The sequence below is a fragment of the Myodes glareolus genome, chromosome 10, assembly GCF_982192425.1.
Source record: "Myodes glareolus chromosome 10, mMyoGla1.1, whole genome shotgun sequence".
NCBI lineage: Eukaryota > Metazoa > Chordata > Mammalia > Rodentia > Cricetidae > Myodes > Myodes glareolus.
Window position 1 is genome coordinate 36744119 of NC_142035.1, and position 18035 is coordinate 36762153.

Sequence of the window (18035 nt, forward strand, 5' to 3'; positions counted from 1 at the left end):
AAAGCATTGCAAGATGCCTATTTTTACATTTCTTGAATCCCTGGATGCATATCACCGTTTGAGCCTGGCAGTGAGGCATATTTTCATTGTTTTATGAGGGATGGAAAAGCTGATGAGTTCTCATCTCCGTCTATACATAACATGGGAAAACAGCAATGCTGTGCATTTCTTTCTTCACTGTGGATGAGAAGACGAGATATTTGTAAAGTTGAAGAAAGAATTGAGAAGCTATAATTTAGGAAGTGAACCTTTCCCTAGGGCAGTGCTAGCAGATCTCACTGGCTTGCTAAGGGATTCAGAATTTGCAGAAGCCTGGAACCCTTCTGCTGCTGGGGATCACTCTTCCAGGTTCCTGTAATTATATTCAAGGACTGGCATTTACAAGGTTGGTCGAATGCCTGCCTGACTTTTCAAACTGGGGCTTTGGCAGTGGTCCAGCAGCACCATAAACCACAGGATGAGCATCTTCCTGAGGGTTAATCATACAAGATGATTTATTGGAGGAGGGCTGAAACACTGGCTAAATAGTAAGTAATATGAAGCATTTTAAGAAGAAGATTACAATATACTTAGGGTTCAGAATAAAGAAACAATTTCAACTAAAAAATAACCTCTCTTACATAGGTTATGTCCTGGTACCTGAAGATACATGTGTCAGCTTTTCCTTTAACGGGAACTCTGATGATGAAGTAGAAGAAGTGCTGAGATGATGCAAAGAAAGATGGATGTTCAGGTACCTTCTATGTTAATTTAGCTGTCGTAAGTTACAAATAGTGAATCCAGTGGCCCGACACGGGGTGATTCTTATAAACATGATTTAGCTAGAAGCAGCAGTTTGGGTAAAAGAGGCAACAGTGAGAGCAGGGACTAAAGAAGGTGAGTGTTCAACTCTTACTGGTCATCAATCTTTGGGACTACATGCAGATCAGGAAGAGCTTCACTTCGACTCCTTTCTCTTCTACAAAGGGAAGCCTAATTTTACAAAGTCCCATGCCTAGATTAACAGAAATAGGGAGTCAGTAGCTGCTTCAAATGGGAATAAGTTTTCTCTAGGGACAAAACCCCAGCAGGTTATCCAACCCCAAGATGTTATCTGTAAACACACGAATATAAACAACATTAACACAAGCGAGGGTGGACATGGGAAGAATTGAAGGAGAAAGAGGAAAGGATATTGATAATGATGTAAATACTGTATAATCATATATAAAATCACCCCCAAATAAAAATAATTCAAATTGAAATATATGACGAGCCTTGGAACTGAAGTTTGAAAATGGGATTAGTATATATATTATTCTAGACTGAGATCTCAGATCCACTGGATTCCTTATTCTCTATATTTGCCTCTCTGATCTGTTGTCTGGACAGCAATGATATTAGTTCTTAGATGCATTAGGATGGATGTTGCTAGGCAAGACTCTGGATCTCTGTGTATCATTTTTCCAAGCCAGGAAAGGAAGGATCCAGAATGATATCTCAAGTGGCTTAGAATAGCAATTGTCTGTGGTTATAGGAAAAAAGAAATTTATTCCAGTATTAGGAAAACTCAAAACAAATAGTAGGCTTCTTATCTCTTTAAGGAAAGCATTGGAATAGCAACCCTTGGTGTTGCCTAGAAAAGAATATTTAAAACTACTATAGAGAAATACGATTTAGTTTTACCCAAAGGATCAGCTACTTTACAATACTGAACTTCACTTTTAAGACCACAAATAACTACTATTGCTTTGTCGCTCTTAGTAAATTCTTAATTTGCTTACAAACAAGATAAAATGTCTTTGCAACATTTCTCAGACTTAGATAAACTGTAGGGAGCTTGGAGGGGCTTCAGCAAGTTGTCTCTATTAGGGAACGATTGAGTACCATGCTAATTGCTATGTAGGATATAGAATGCATGGCATGGTGAGATCACTGGTCTCTTTCCAGGCAGGTGGACTCATAAGCCTCTGAGTAAAACCCAACGGTAGTTAAATGAGGACAATGGTCTATCAAAGAAACCATAAGCAAAATAATACAACTCACAGGCTCTTGTGATAGGGGATATCTAGAGTGCAAGGCTCCTTTAAATGGTGGATAATTGAGTACCAGTGTTGGTGTTTCTTCAGACTCTAAGCTATAGAATTGAACACAGCCTTAAGCTCTGTGCAGCAAGGAGTTCTGAGTCCAGGGGGAGAACAATAATGATAAGTGTGGGAGATAAAATAACGTGGACATTGGCCCCACCAGCAATCAAAATTGCCCAAATGTACATCTGTAGGTTGGACTTTAGGGCAAATGCCGCTTTCATCATTTATAGAATTTAATCTTTACAGCAAATCCATGTTACAGGCATTACTAACTCTATTTAACAGCTGAGGTTACTGAGGCATAGAAAGATGAATTAACCTCCTAAGGCCACACAGCTAATAATAAAAGGTGTTAGAATTTAAATGCAGATCAATGGGATCCTGAATCTTATATCCAAGGCGACTTTGATTTAGGGTTTCTTTTTCCTTAGACCCCTGAGAGAATGCCACTGTCAGGGTACAGATCATTGGATTACACAGAGTGACACAAACCACACAGGCCAGTGGACTTCAGAGCCTTCAAGAAAAGGACGATTTTGGAGAGACACAAGAAAGGTCAAGCAACCCAAAAATGTAAGTATGGATTATCTCGGTGAATATTTTCCCAATAGAAGTTTTCTCTTCCATTCACGGATATACTACTAAACAAAATGAAATGTAGCATATACGTGCAACAGAATATTCATAAAAAATAAGAACAACTGACATTTCACAATGCGGATGGGTCCTGAAAGTATGCTGGTAAGAGAAAACCAAATCAGTTATAAAATGCCGCTTGTGTTCTGATTCCCTTTATCTTGCAGATCTCAGGAGGAGAATCTATGATTAGGCGAGTAGTTGCCTAAGGCATGGGGAGAAAAAAACCAGATGGATTTGATGCCTAAATGGGGCATTCTGGGGGGTCTGATGAATATTTTCTAAAATTAGCTTATGATAATGACTTCGTAGCGCACTGAATAAACTAACAGCCCTTTAAAAGGGAAGCGTCTGTGTTGATAGATTATATTTTAACAAAACCGTTTTGAAAATTATTAACTGACATTTTAGCTTTCCCTGTCAAATCATAATGAAATAATTCCTTCAGCAGAAATCAATGTGTGATAGATACCAATGGTTCCTGAATGTTGATTTATATCTCTGGAGGGGAAAGGATGTTTCAATAGCTGCCCTTGCTATTTTATAGCTTCCTATTTAGGTTTTGGTTGTTGAAATAAAATAGTAAGACGTCCTGTGCATTTAGCAGTGTTCTGGGTGATGGGATATAACAAAGACAGAGCTCAGAGCTCATTTTCATGATCTAAGTCTTGATGAAAAGAATGGAGATCTTCAATAAAGGGGAGGGGGCTTTGCTGAAAATGGAGTTGATTAAAAGGGAGACCCAGGAAGGCTATGTAAAATCAGGTTTATTAATAACATTTAGAAATGGACTCAGATGAACACATCATGGAGTGGAGGTGATTTTATGCTGATTTTATTGATTTTAGTTCAATTTGTAGTCACTTTCAGGAAACTCTTTTATTAATCATAGCTGAAAGGGGAGACAAGAATAAGATGCTTCATTTAGTTGCGAACATTTTAAGAATTGACTTGCAGAGAAATATTCATAGTCACTTAACAGTTGACTATTGTAGCAATGTATCCTTTATCATCAGATTCTGCCTCTCAACTCTGATTTCCTAGAGTTTCTCAATTCATGGGATGTTGCTTCAGCTTCTCACAACCCCTGCAAGAAGACTTATACTTTATGTAGCCTCAGGGAATAGGGTGTCATAGAAACAAATTACAAAACCTTCAGTCAAGGACTTCTGTGGAGATGGTCTAGAATTAAAACATAGGAAATACATTGGTACTTATATATCCTCATCATGTTGATTTCAAAGTCTACTGATCGCTTGGACTTTTTCCAAGGACTAAGGGAAGCAAAGAGTGTAAGTGCAGTTCAGTTAGATGTTTAAATGCACTGCTGAATGTTTAAATGTGCTGGCTAACCATCAAAATAGAGGTCAGTGTTCAGATGCCTTAAAAATGCTCTTCTTTTGGAAATCTAATCGTTAAACATAATAAGGACAATTTAATAGAATTTGTACTATTAAAATTATCAAAGATTCTTATAAAATAAGCAGCAACTCTGGGTGATACTGCTCCTAAACTAGCCAGAGATGTCCAGTGTGGTTCATTGACTTATCATGCCCCTGTGAGTAGTGAAATCTAGAAATTCAACAAAATGCATTTCTCCTTTTTTTCCCCCATTAGACAGAGCTGTAGCTAAGCAAGTGAACTCCAAGCTAGGTGAAACTCCTTATCCCCTGTCTAATGTTGGTCACAAGAAAAACTTCTCTTGGCTTTCAAAGTGATAAGTCTGTATTCAAAGACACTACCATAGATGGTCTTCTCTCTCTCTCTCTCTCTCTCTCTCTCTCTCTAGATAGACATATGATAGATAGATAGATAATAGAGATATTTGATATCAGGGTAGATAAGTCAATAACAGCAATTACATCTTAGTAATTACTTGAAACCACAGCATATTCCCAGATCCTTAAATAACAGAGGAGGCAAATCCTCTCCCAAGCAGAATGCTTACTTTGGCTCTGTTACCAAAGATGGGCAAAGCATCTACATTCACTAAGCCACTGCATCCTTTCCCTCCCTTCCTCCCTCCTTTCCTCCTTCCTTTCTTCCCTCCTTTCCTCCCTCCCTTTTTCCTTCCCTCTGTTTCTCTGCTCTCTCTCTCTGTTTCCAGCTCAGCTTTACCCTAACTAATAAGCTGCATTTTAAAAGGATTCCAAGATAAATTTTAAAAATAGAACCATTGACGTAAAACAGATTTGATGTGAAAATCACTGTCCTGGGGAAATAAACAAAGTTGACTTCTCTAAGAACTGTCAAAATTATTTGTGAAATCTCATCTCAAGAGAGTTCAGCTATGTTTATTGAAACTTACCCTTTAGATATAAGCATGCCCAAGAAACAAGGTGAATGGGTGCCATTCAAAACATGGTAAGAAAATATGTAGGTATACAGAAATTTGAAATAAATTTCTGTTTGATTACTTGAAATGTGCAACCAATATTCTCACAAGATAAAGCTATGCCTCATAGCTTTGTGTCTGGTGTTCCTCTGTTCCCCCTCTTTTTCAGTTTGGGACATGCGATTCTGGCTAGTGGTGAAGACATTTAGGATGGTTAGACCTCTGTGGAGATACCCTTATAGACACACCTAAGGATGTGTTGTTTAGATGATTTGTAATCTACTCAAACTGACAGTGAAGACTGATCACTTCAACTGCTGGCATAGGGATGTATCCATTTTAGCACTGTTACATCAAAGAACAACTTCAGTGAAGAGTAGATAGTTCTTAAATTCTCCCAAGAAGATCTCTAGGGGGTTGATTTTTGATAATGCTCTAGTTTTCAATGTGTCTGAAAGATATACCCAGATTTACTGTGAAATATGCAGACTTTTCAATTTGCTAGTATAGTTTTTCTGGATCCTTAAAAGTCTTAATATTTTGATATCTTTTTAGAAGTAGTCCTTTTTTAAAAGAAATAATGCATAATAATGATTAGCAGCATGTAAGAAAGGGTTGGTTTGGAACTCATGACTCTGGTCAGATTTTTACCTTTGCAAAATTACAATGGAACACATGCCTAAACCTTAGAAAGAATATAAATAAATAGACAAATAAATAAATAGGATGCAACTCTAATCACCTTTAAGGTATTGATCATTAAGTTCTGTTGAAACTGCACACCCCCGAGATGAGCCAGCTTCCCACTGTGTCCCCAGTACCCACGGAACCGAGCTTCCAAGGCTTTCACATTGTTCAGTGGAGCTCCTGAGGGAGCTCTACTCATGCATACTTACTGCCTTTTTGTATAGGATGAACTAGCAAATACTTTTTGTCAGATACTTGAGAATGTTTTCTAACACAAAGCTAGTGCTTTGCTTTGGGTTTCTTTGATGTCTTTTAACTTTTGAGACCCACGGTCCTTAGAGAACACAAAGAAAGAGCTTTAGCATTTAATGTGTACGTAAACATGAGTGTGTCTGAGTATATTGGCTGAAATGGTCTATTCAAATCCAAAGGCTTCAGAGGGTTAGAAGCAGTTTCCTACCTGGGACTTTGCTGTCTCAAGCTAGTTCTCTCTGCTGCCTCGTGATGGTCAACTCATAAAATTACATTTAAATGTGATATAATTGAGCTGGGTTTGACAGCACCAATATGTTTTCTCATGAGAAGTAGGTTACACTGATTCTAATGTCACTTGCTTTGTGGAGCAGTGGTTAACTCAAGGACTGCCAAGAGTGATAACGCTGTCTATAGTGGGTATACCTTGACAAGGATGGAATCCTAGCATGCCAGAAGACAGATTTTTATGAAAGGGAGATAAATCATTATTAGACCACCTGAAAGTTTTCAAAGCAAATGGAAATATCAAAGGGAAGAAGGAAAAAAAAAAACAAGAAGGGGGAAGGTTGCAGAGATGAAAGCAAGGGCACATATTTTTGTCATTTCTTTCCTTTGGTTCCCAAATGCATTACCAGAGAGGGCTATTCTTTCCAGCAAGCTCAGAATTATAGAGCAGTGGTAGTCACACCTCCTCCCACCTGCCAGCCTTGAAAGGGCAAAGAGGCAGGCATGCCCCCAGCATGGCCACTGTGGAGTAGCCTCATCTCCTTCAGATGCATGCCTGTCAATCTGACAGCTGTACAGATTATATATATATATATATATATATATATATATATATATATATATATATATATATATATATATATATCATACACAGAAAGCTAATAACACACCACATCAATTTCCTTTGGCTTATTAGGAGCAGAAGAATGAACCTAAATGTCAATGATGGGCTCAGCTAGAAAGTTTGGACCAACAACATTTAGTAAGGGGTTTTGAAAAAAAATAGGTGTTTGTACCGCATTCTAAGTGGTACGATGAGTACATACGCTAGAGCTGCTTCGGCTAAGCGATGTTGTATTGACAGTGCTCTCCGTTTCCAGCCAGTAACTCATTGTCTAAAATTTCTCTCTAAAAATACCCCATCGTATACAAGAACACTTCAGATGTTTTCCTTTTCCTCCTGAGAGACTATTTACTCAATTTCCCAGTACTCAATGGACATTTCTGCCTGGACTTTGTATCAATTAACTCTAGCAACTATCATAAAGCAGACTGAAACCGTTTTTGCCATTTGCTTCTAGTAAAAATTCCTTTGCTCTGTATCATGTCTGGTCTTTTTTTTTTCCTTTTTATAACACTTATTAGCACTAGAGTGTCCGAATGGGGCCTAGAGGGCAGAATGCACGCATCTGGTCTGAAAAGTCCATCAGAGAAGTTCAGAATTGTCCCTCTGAGACTAAGGTGGAGGTCAGTTCAAATGTTTAACAGGGATCGGGAGTGTTAGCCTCACCTGGATCTATTTTTCTAAAAGTACCACTGGCTTTTCTTCGGTGCCCTCCTAAAGGAGGCTTTCCATCCTGAGAGTAAGCAGGACGTCTGGGGCCCTGGGCAGCTGTGCTGAAAATCTTATGCAGGGGCAGAAAGTAAGACAGTGCTGATAGGCCCTGTGGTAAAGTTCGGTTTTTCTCCTCCCAGGAAACTTCAAAAGAGGCAGAGTCTGCTCCAACTATGTCTCTTCCTTAAATGAGATTGAATTATGGGGTGGGCTGTTGTCCTCAGTTGATTTTGGAGTACTCCAGAGTTTGCCTCCCCAAGGCAAAGAAGTAGGGAAAATGATGGGAATGGGGCAGCTTATGTAAGGGCCACTGGTCCTGAGTGCTGGGTTATTCATGTCCTGCTGGCACCCTTGGAATATGATCATTCTTTTGACTCTCTGTCAGATGAGGATGCTGGATATGTTACATGGGCACTAGGGTGTCTTGGGCCTTAACTAAACATTTTCAAAAGCTGGATCCCTGATATTCGAAATTGAGAGAATAGGATGGCAGCTCCTTTTCAGGCCGTGACTCTATCAAGTGATGATACCGTCAAAGCAAGTGACTGATAAGTGGCAGCTTTGGAGAAGCCCGGGGATGAGCCGTGTCAGAAGTCACAATATGCCAGCTCCCTGGCCACTATGTTCCCCACTAATCATAGTCCTAGTAGCTGTAACAGACCACACAACGTTTCTGCTTAAGTGAAATGCCCTGATCAATCTGCGCTCTCGAATGAACAAGTTCTGTTGCATCATTTGATCTGCCATGCCCACAAACACCAGTTCCAGTTTGAGAATGCTTTTTGCAAATGTTTCTTTTCTCTAAACTAGCATTGTTTGTCTCTAAGAAAATACTGCTTGGGCAGGTAAACTGTAGATAATAACAAAGTATCAACTATTTCCAAAAGTGATGGGAAATGATTTTTGAAAGTGTTGGCCGTAAATATGATTGAGGTCATGAATATATGCAGCCTGATTTGAGCATTGTACAATGTGTCCATATAAGAACAAAACGAAACATTCCATGAAATCCGATGACTCTGTATAATATTTATATTTTACATGTCAGGGGAAATTTTAAAAAGAAAATGACAACTGATTAGCTTTCTCTGCCTGTTCCTTTGCCAATCAAAAGTTCAGTTTCCTATATCTTCAATAAGGCAACAATTTGTGTGACTTATTACTCTCAACAACAATAAATACTTGCTAATCAATGGACACAGGGCTCCTCCGCTGGGGATGGGGTACACACAGTGTATGCTCCAGAATACTGTGGTTCTTGAAGAAGACTGCATGTTAAGGGGTTCAGCTGAGTGGTACAGCACCTGCCTAGCAAGTGCAAGACTTCCTGGCTTTGACACTGCACAACACGAAATAATAATGATGACAATGACAATAATCACCCAAACCTCTGTGAGTGCAAAGCTTATTCAGAACACTGTGTGGAGTAACACAAAACAGCATTTATCAGTCTCGTTCAAATGCTCAAAAGTTTTAGGAGGTGCAGTGATCTCTGAGAGATGGACTCTCAAGGCTTCCTGGAGATGGAAGGGCAACCTGCTCAGATATGCATAATATGATTCTTCTTGGATTGCTTAGAAAGCAAAGATGGACATATGCAGAGATAACTTAAAACTTTGTCGTGTGTGTGTGTGTGTGTGTGTGTGTCTATATGTGTGTGATATAAAGGAGTGTATTACAGGAATGATGGATGAATAATTGGACCTTGTTATTCATATGTTCTCAGATTTGTGTTGCAGAGGGCGTGTCAGGAAAGACGAATGCCAAATGATGGTCTGAAACAAAAACAGTTGGTCCTAAGAAGTGTTTCATCAAAAATAACTTTCCTGGCAAAAATAAATTAATTAATTACTTAAATAAAAACTGTTCAAGTTGGGCATGCTGCTGTATACCTGTAGCCCCAGTACTCAGGAGGCTGGGACAACAAGATCACAAGTTCAAGTGCCTCAAACAATGAAGAGCAAAACAAAGCTGCTGCAAACTAAAGTCTTCTTTTAAGCATGTGAAATCATATAAATCTGAGTACACTACTTCACATCCTCTCAGACAGGGTTTGGGTATTTTTTTCCTCTCTTTTTGAAAGTGTGATAGCTGTAGGGAATATAAATAGAAAGTGCCCATTGTTCCAAGGAGAGAGAGTGAAGATGAACTCACAAGTAATCGAATGCCGTCCAAGGCTCCTGAGCAGATGGGAAGCGCGCAGCAAGTGGCCACACAGAAAAATTAATCTAGTGCGGCTTGATGTATGGAGTAAGAAAGGCAGGAAATAGAACCCAAGATTATTCTCAAAATTTGCTCAAGATCAACCTCACCAGGAACTGCAATTTTCAGTCTTTGCTGGTTTTTAATTGATTTTTCCTTTACAGCCAAAGACTACATTCTTTAAATGTATTAGTAAATCAACCTCCCAGAGACCAAGGTAAAAGCAAAACTAATGCAGCTAATTAAGGACAAGGTGCTACCAGACTTTGAATAAGAATAAGAAAACAACCACTCAACAATATATGTGTCCTCTGCCAAAGGATCAAGGGCTAATCTGAAAGCTATGACTTCATAAGAGAACTGAGTGTCACTTTCAGATTGCCCAGTGTAGAATGGGCAATGAAACAGAGCATCCTGGAGTTTTCTACCAGTTAGTGAAAGAGATGCCATGGATTAAAACTGAACACGGCCCCTGACTGTCATGGGTTTCATCCTCTTTCGTAAACTTCTCCAAACTAAGAGAATCAAGATGAGAAGCCAGCTGCTCTGTGAGTATTGTATTCTTTGACCTAGCATTGTGGAAATGGATATACTTTCCTGGCAGCAATGGCAACGACTAGGTCTCATTGTCAGCTTGACTGGGTTTCAATCACTTAGGAGATCTACCTCTCTATGTGCCTGTAAGGTATTTCGTAGATGCTAAATTAAGACGGAAAGTCCCACCCTGAACATACACAGCATTGCCCCATGGACTGGGGCCCTAGACTGAAGAAGAGGAGGATGCGAGTCAAGGAGCATTCACCGTTCACACTGACTTCATGACTATGCGGACCATCTGACCAGCTCACATATGTTTCACAACCAAGTCTTCCCTACATGAGGGACTGTACCCTCAAACTTAGAGCCAAAACAACCCCCTTTCTTCTTTAAGCTGCTTTTTCAAACATTTCCTCACAGTGATTAGAAAAGCAAATATGCCCATGCCTTCAGTGAGTTAGTGTGAGCCACTCTGCTTTCATCCTGTCTTCACTAATGCCTTCTCCTCCCGAGGGAACACTGAGGCAGCTCTTAGATTCTCCTTCATATTCCCTCTCCAACAGGGATTCTTATTCTTCTGGAAAGAGCAGTGACTGGGATCTACTTTAGGTTAGACTTTGTATTTCCTGTCTATTTTGGGGTCTATTTTAATAGTTTCTCCTCATCGTCCTTTACTTTTCTATTTTTCCTTCTTAACACAGCATACCCTAAGATAATTCTTTGCACATTACTAAGTATTTTCAGAAACAAAAGCCATCCATGGCTTGACATGGTAATAGACAAAAGGTCCAATGTGGTGGTTTAGGCAGTCTTAATTTGTTCATTGTTTGAGGAAAATCAGGATCATGATGAAGGAACATTCTTACAATGAGAACCATGTCTGCAGCATTAGCTGGTTAGACTCCTCACACACTGAAGGTTAGAATCGAGCATGTTACCACCTGCACACAATGTTTCTCTTATGCAAATGTTAAGATTTTTAACAGGACATTTGTGAGGAGGGAGCAACATAAAGGATATAGACAAATGTCTTAGGAGAGTCCAGTTCTCACTTGTCGATGCCTACCACATGGGCTCATGATTTGTAAAGAGCAATCTGAAAAGGACAAAGTCTACCTTAAATATTTCGATGTATGACCAAGGAGGAAGTGCTACCTTAAATGTCTAGATGTATGACCAAGGAGGAAGTGCTACTTTAAATGTTTTGATGTATGACCAAGGATAAAGTGCTACCTTAAATGTCTAGATGGATGACCAAGTCTTTGGCCTCTTCATTTTATTTGGTGGGACATTTTTCATTTTATTCTCATCAAGGCCTTTAAAGGAATACCAGGTTAAGAAAAAGTCCGCCTTTCACTACTTAAAACAATTCATCTATATCAGGAAAAAATCAGGTTATTAAAATATATTTTTACTTTTATTAAGTTACTTCTTTGTATATCTTAAAAGTTTAATATATATGTATATGTTTGTGCATTTTAATTTTTTGTAAGCCACAATAAAATAAAGATGCTAGACTTTATGTATATAATACATGTTATGAGAGGAAAAATCTGACTATAATAGAGAAAACAATTTTAGAAGTCAACATTGCTAGTACAATTTTTTTTTGTATATGTAACAAAAGACGTGGAGACATCATGCGTCAAATCATTTCATCTGGATATTCAATGCAACCAAATTCAAGACCACAAACCAATCTGGGGCTCCTTAGTGGGACTTGACCTACATTTCAATCCCTCTAAGTCACAGAAAAATATATTCATAGCATTTTGTAGTTTTCCAGTTAACCATTCCCTACCCCTGCCCACCAACTTAACAACCAAAACAAACGATTACAAACACCATCAAATGCTAAACCACTCACCATAAATGCCTGTTGAAATGCAGGGAAATGCCTGTGAATAAACCAGAAACAACAGTTAGTGTTAAGAGAGTGGCCTTTCTCAGCATCATCTCTCTAGACATCTATTTTGCTCGATAACTAGATTGTTTCCATTTATGAAGTTGCACTCAGAGCTGTGAGTTCAAGCACTTAGATGAACTGCCAAGACCCAGCTGTTAAATTTTCAGAAATCTCCTAAGACAATTGTTCAGCCATTATTATAAAGAAATTACAAAAATCGGCCTGGCAGTGTTGGCGCATGCCTTTAATCCCAGCACTTGGGAGGCAGAGGCAGGCGAACCTCTGTGAGTTTGAGGCCAGCCTGGGTCTTAAAGAGCTAGTTCCAGGATAGTCTCCACAGCAACACAGAGAAAACCTGTCTCAAAAAACCAAAAGTGTGTGTGTGTGAGAGAGAGAGAGAGAGGGAGGGAGGGAGGGAAAGAAGGAAGGAAGGAAGGAAGGAAGGAAGGAAGGAAGGAAGGAAGGAAGGAAGGAAGGAAGAAATTACAAAAATCTTGTGCTGTGATATATGATTGTAATTCTTGTTCTCAGAGGGCAGAAACAGCTAGATCTCTGTGAGTTTGAGGTTAGTCACAGCTACATAGTAAGTTTTAAACTAGCCAAGACTACATAGGGTAACCCTGTCTCAAATAAACAAACCAGCAAAATGTAATCAATAATGAAATAGATAACACCCAAGCAAAAACAACCTAATGCCCAAAACTGATCCGTTGCAATCACTTGGTACCACTTCTCTGTTGTGTTTTTTCTTGATTCTTTACATCTCTCACATATGGAAGATGGAGGCATCACATGGCAGTAGCTGCTCAGTAAGCAGCTTCTCCTGCCTCTGTGCTATGATCCTCCATCAGTGCTATGAAATTTGGATATCCCAGGCACCAATCATCGACCATGTCGTGGTACAACTGTACCACAGCTTTGGCACAAGTACACATTTTCGGTAAAATTAAAAAAATTCATTTAGTGAAAACCAAGTAGCTACTTTGATTTTATAAGAATGTTACATATTTTGTTCGCATATGCAAATTACACATCAGGAAAATTTACTATAAACTTATAAAGTGCATATATTTTTGCTGGGGGGGGGAAACAGTACTAAACGTTGACTGACATGTGAATTCAAGGCCACTCTGGTCTACAGAATGAGGTTCAGGAAAGTCAAGCCTACCTAGAGAAATCCTGTCTCAAAGAGACAATACTTTGGGGGTGGGCTTTGAGCTTTTGTAAGCTATGCATGGGGGATCAAGATGAAGAACTCTCAGCTCCTTCTCCAGCAACATGTCTGCATACTGTCATGCTTCTTACCATGACTAATAATGGACTAAACCTGTGAAACTGCAACCCAGCCCGAGTTAAACGCTTTCCTTTCTAAGAGTTGTTGTGGTCATGATGTCTCTTCACAGCAATACAAATCTCCGGCAACACTAAAACAGATCCCATGAATGGTAAATGGGAAACATCAAATCTACTCAATAATATTTTTGGAGGCTTCTTGTTTCATAATGCTTTACTGAGCATTGTTTTTTCTTTTTTTTTCCGTATAGGTCCTTTGAGTATATATAATGGTTTCTAGTGTTTTTTTTTTCTTAATTTCTCTGTGTATGAATAAGCATGTCTTTATGTCAATATGTATTTCTCACATTTTTTCTTTGACTGTTTTTTTTCTGGTAGTTTGCTTGCTTTGTCTTATTCCCATTTCTTTGTTTTTATGTTATGTCAATTAATTTTATATTATTTTGCTAAAAGTACTGGCTCTCGTGCTCTCTCTTTTCTTGTGTCTCCAACTTGGAACAGTCGACAAGCTAAGGGATGTTTTGAAGGTTGTGTGTTCTGAACTTTCAGGAGAAAAGAAGACACAATTATTTCCACAAGCAGGTGCTTTCTATCCCACACTTGGTCCTTCCCCTTCATGACTGGAGCAGTTCACTTAAGTTTCCTGAGGGTCAGTTTCCTCATGAGCAAAGGGAAACCTTGATGCCAGTCTTCAATGTTTACTGGAATAGTAAGAGAAAAAAGGAAAGCAACACTGTCTAAGAAGCTACATCTCCATTAACAATGACTCCAAGAGAGAACACAGTGATGTCGAGAAGGTTGTTTCAAAGAATTTCCTGGTCTGGAGCAGACTGTTCTCACTGCAACACTAATGATGCTTTGGATCATGTGCTGATTTTTTTTTCTTGGAGGCTATCCTGTGCATATCTGGAGTGTCCCTGACACATCCCACTAGATGCCAGGGGCCCTTTTCTAGTCATGACAGTAAATGTTTACATGGATAAGTGTTCCTTAAGGGACAAGTCAGCCATCTCTGAGGACCACTGCTTTCAGAAGACAGCCTTTCCTGAACAGACTTTTCTGGAACTGTCTCAGCTACAAAATGACATCTCACTCAGAACCTTGACCCTCCCGGGGCAGCCCACACCAGTAACAGATCGATGACTTGTACAAAGTCCTGGTCATCTTGACTTCCTTGATGTCATAACGAAGGGCCCTTCTCGAATCAAGCTCTGCATGGGGTCAGCAGGGCCTGGCACTGGGCCTGATTCCCACTTCATCCTCTCCTCTAGTCTACTGCAGCTTCTTTCCTCTCTCTTGCCCAGATGCCACTCCTGAAATATTTGTTAACAGACATCTGGCACACTCACTGTGTCTCAGGGTCTGCTTCCTGGGGAATTCATCTGAACTAACTGCCCTCCACTTCACTCTCGAGTCCAGTTACCTGAATCGTTTCCCCAGATCTAGCAGAAGAAAGAATGCACTGAGCAGTGAGGGGCAACAGTTATTTGCCAGAACTCCAGGCTTCTCTTGGAATCAATCATGCAACTGCACAGCTGGGTCGAAATGTATGAAATGCCCTGTCTGTTTTAACAAGGAAGAATAACTTCATCTGAAAATAACATCGTTGCCATAAATGTGAAGGGAAATGGTGATGCAATGGGGGATGACTTTGGTGATATTGTGTTAGCTCAAGAGGCAATGATGAAGCTGAGATGGAAATACAATGGCATGCAAAATTTATTTTACAGAAAATAACTTTGAATATAATTCATTAAACCAAATTCCCACCATTAATCACTCTTTATTGAGAGGGATAAGAAATGAAGGGGAAACGGAGAAAGAGAGAGAGGGAGAGAGAGAGAGAGAGAGAGAGAGAGAGAGAGAGAGAGAGAGAGATCAGCAAAGGGATTATTGTAACTTACATAAGATCTGTGTTCTTTGCCATCATAAATGTTCAACGTGGATATCAGAACTGAGAAGTTTAAGGTGTCTTTATTTCAAAGTTGCATTTAATATAACACCTCCCTCAGAACGCTTTTCTCATAGAGAGATGTGAGATTGTATCCAGACCCAGGCTAATTATTTCAGTTTGCTTGAAGTACATTCAACTCGGCGGTCACTTATAGAATTTGAGAGATGACATCAGTAGCCCAATTTGTAAGCTTCCAGAATCTCCTACCAGCAAACTCTGAGAGATAAAGGTCTCTGTGCTAATGGGGTCTGATCACAGAGCCTTCAGAAACCTGATTCGTACCCTCCTCCTCACTCCACTTCTACCTGATCCCTTATGTTCCCATTCCCACCGACCCTCAAGTCCACTCACAAAAATCAGCCGTATAACCTTCGACCTACAGTCTGTCTGGTTTATGGTATGTGCTAGCATAAGGGTGACACAGAGACTGTGGCAATGGCCAGTCAATGACTGGTCAAACCTGAGACCTATGCCATTAGAGTGAGCACACCCTTGACACTGCCTGGAACACCAGGACCCAGAGGCTGGATAAGCCACAGACCTAGGACAGAATCTTACACAACTGGAGGAAAAAGAAATGTCAAGGAAATGATATCTAAGGATATTCTGCTATACTCATAGATTGGTGCCTTGGCCTAATTGTCATCATCAGATGCAGAGACCCACAACCAAATATTAGGCTGAGCTTGGGAAATCCTGCTAGATAGAGGGAGGAAGGATTGTAGGACCCAGAAAGGTCAAGGACATCACAAGAAAACCCATAGAATTAACTAACCTGGGCTCATAGGACATTGACAGAGACTAAACCAACAACCAGAAACCTACATAGGACTGACCTAGGCCCTATGCATATATTTGACAGTTATGTAGCTTGGTCTTCTTGTGATACTTCTAACAATGGGAGCAGAGACTGTCTCTGATTCTTGCTGGCTTTTGGGTTCCCTACTCCTCTTACTGGGTCGCCTTACCCAACTTTAATACATGGGGAGGTGCTTAGTCTTACTACAACTTGATGTGCCGTGGTTTGTCAATATCCATGGGAGGCCTGCCCCTTTCTGAATAGAAAAGGAGAAGGAGTGGATGTGATGAGGGGCAGAGTGGAGGTGGGGGTGAGGAACTGGGAGGAAAGAAGGGAGGGAAAACTTTGGTAGGGATATAAAATAAACAAATTTAAAAAAAGAAAGAAACCTACTTCATGGCATTTGCCTTTCAGCTTTGTTTTCCCAAGCCTGAATATGTTCTCTCCCTTGGGAGGAAAACAATCAACAATTGACTTGGCAAGGAGAGGGACCCTTCCTTTGTGAAGTTGTGGATAGGGACAATTGAAACCACTTCCTTAATCCAACAGGTTGGTTTGACACACTTACAAAAGGACCAGAATCAGTAAGTCTATTGATTGTGACTCCCATGCTCTACAGAATCTGCCCCCAATTTGTTACCTTCTATCTCAGTAGCTAGAGTGACATGGGATTCCCCTCTGTAGGCTATGAATATGCTTTATTACCATTGGTTATTAGGGAAACCTTCTTGGCCAATGGCTTAGCAGAGTAAAGTCAGGCGGGAAACCTGAACAAAGACATAGAAAGTAAGCAGAGTCAGAGAGCACCATGTAGCTGCCAAAGGAGAAAGACACTAGCTGCCAGCCAGAACCTGATTGGTAAGCCACAGCTTTGTGGCAAAACACAGATTAATAAAAATGGGTTAATTTAAGATGTAAGAGCTAGCTAAAAATACGTCTAAGCTATTGACTAAATTGCATTATAATGAATACAGTTTCTGTGTTATTCAGGTCTGGGAGGCCAGGAAATGAACGAGCAGTCTCCACCTGCACTGGAGGATAAAAAAACAGGAGCCCTCAGTCTCCTCACTTGACCCTGACATGACTTCTGCTGGCTACCCAAGAACCCTTGTACTCAGTACTTGATTTTCTTGATTTTGATTTTCCAGTACTGATCCTTAAAAATAATGGAAAGAATTTTTCTCTCATACTTATTCATGGTCAAATCACTCACTCTTGGACAGCAGCTTTGTATTTTGACAGTCCTGACCCAGTCTCATTTCCAAGGGAAGGTGTCCACTGGCTTAAGGAAGTAGCACAGGGCACTGCTTAGCTACGAGGATGAACAGATGGGGCAGTTCTAGTATCAGTGACCGGTTGTTATAAATTAGCTACAAAATGTTTCCAACCTTGGAGATCTTTCAATTTCTGAGCCAACACACATATTTTATAGTTCATTCAAGTTTGGGTAGATTTCTCATTATTTGCAAACAAATAATACTACATGACACACCTTCTGTTTAACTGTTTTTAATTGTGAATTACATTGGGCTGAACTGAGGAAGCTGTCACTTGCGGGGAACATTGTTTTGTTTCTCTCTGCACTACTAAAAACATATGCTCTGTAGGTTAAAATAGTGCTTGCTTATTGTTTAAAATTTTGCCGAAATTAGTAAGTTTAATTTATTTGGATAATTCTCAACAGCAGATCTCTATAGCAGGCATGGACAACCCTTTGAAATCAGCCTTGTACTTCATCTTCAAAGTTCATGTATGAGAATTTTAAAACATGTGACCCTAGGACCACATGCTGGGCACACCT

The 18035-nt window shown here is 39.8% G+C and overlaps 1 protein-coding gene across 8 annotated transcripts in view; it reads right to left on the minus strand.

The window, feature by feature from the left end:
• Macrod2 (mono-ADP ribosylhydrolase 2) overlaps positions 1-18035 on the minus strand; it is a 1889233-nt gene that overhangs the window by 586987 nt on the left and 1284211 nt on the right. For all 8 annotated transcript variants that reach the window (XM_085696807.2, XM_085696806.2, XM_085696803.2 and 5 more), the window contains exon 7: positions 12150-12180. In XM_085696807.2, coding sequence (XP_085552933.2) covers positions 12150-12180 — 31 coding nt within the window. The remainder of the gene's footprint in view (positions 1-12149; positions 12181-18035) is intronic.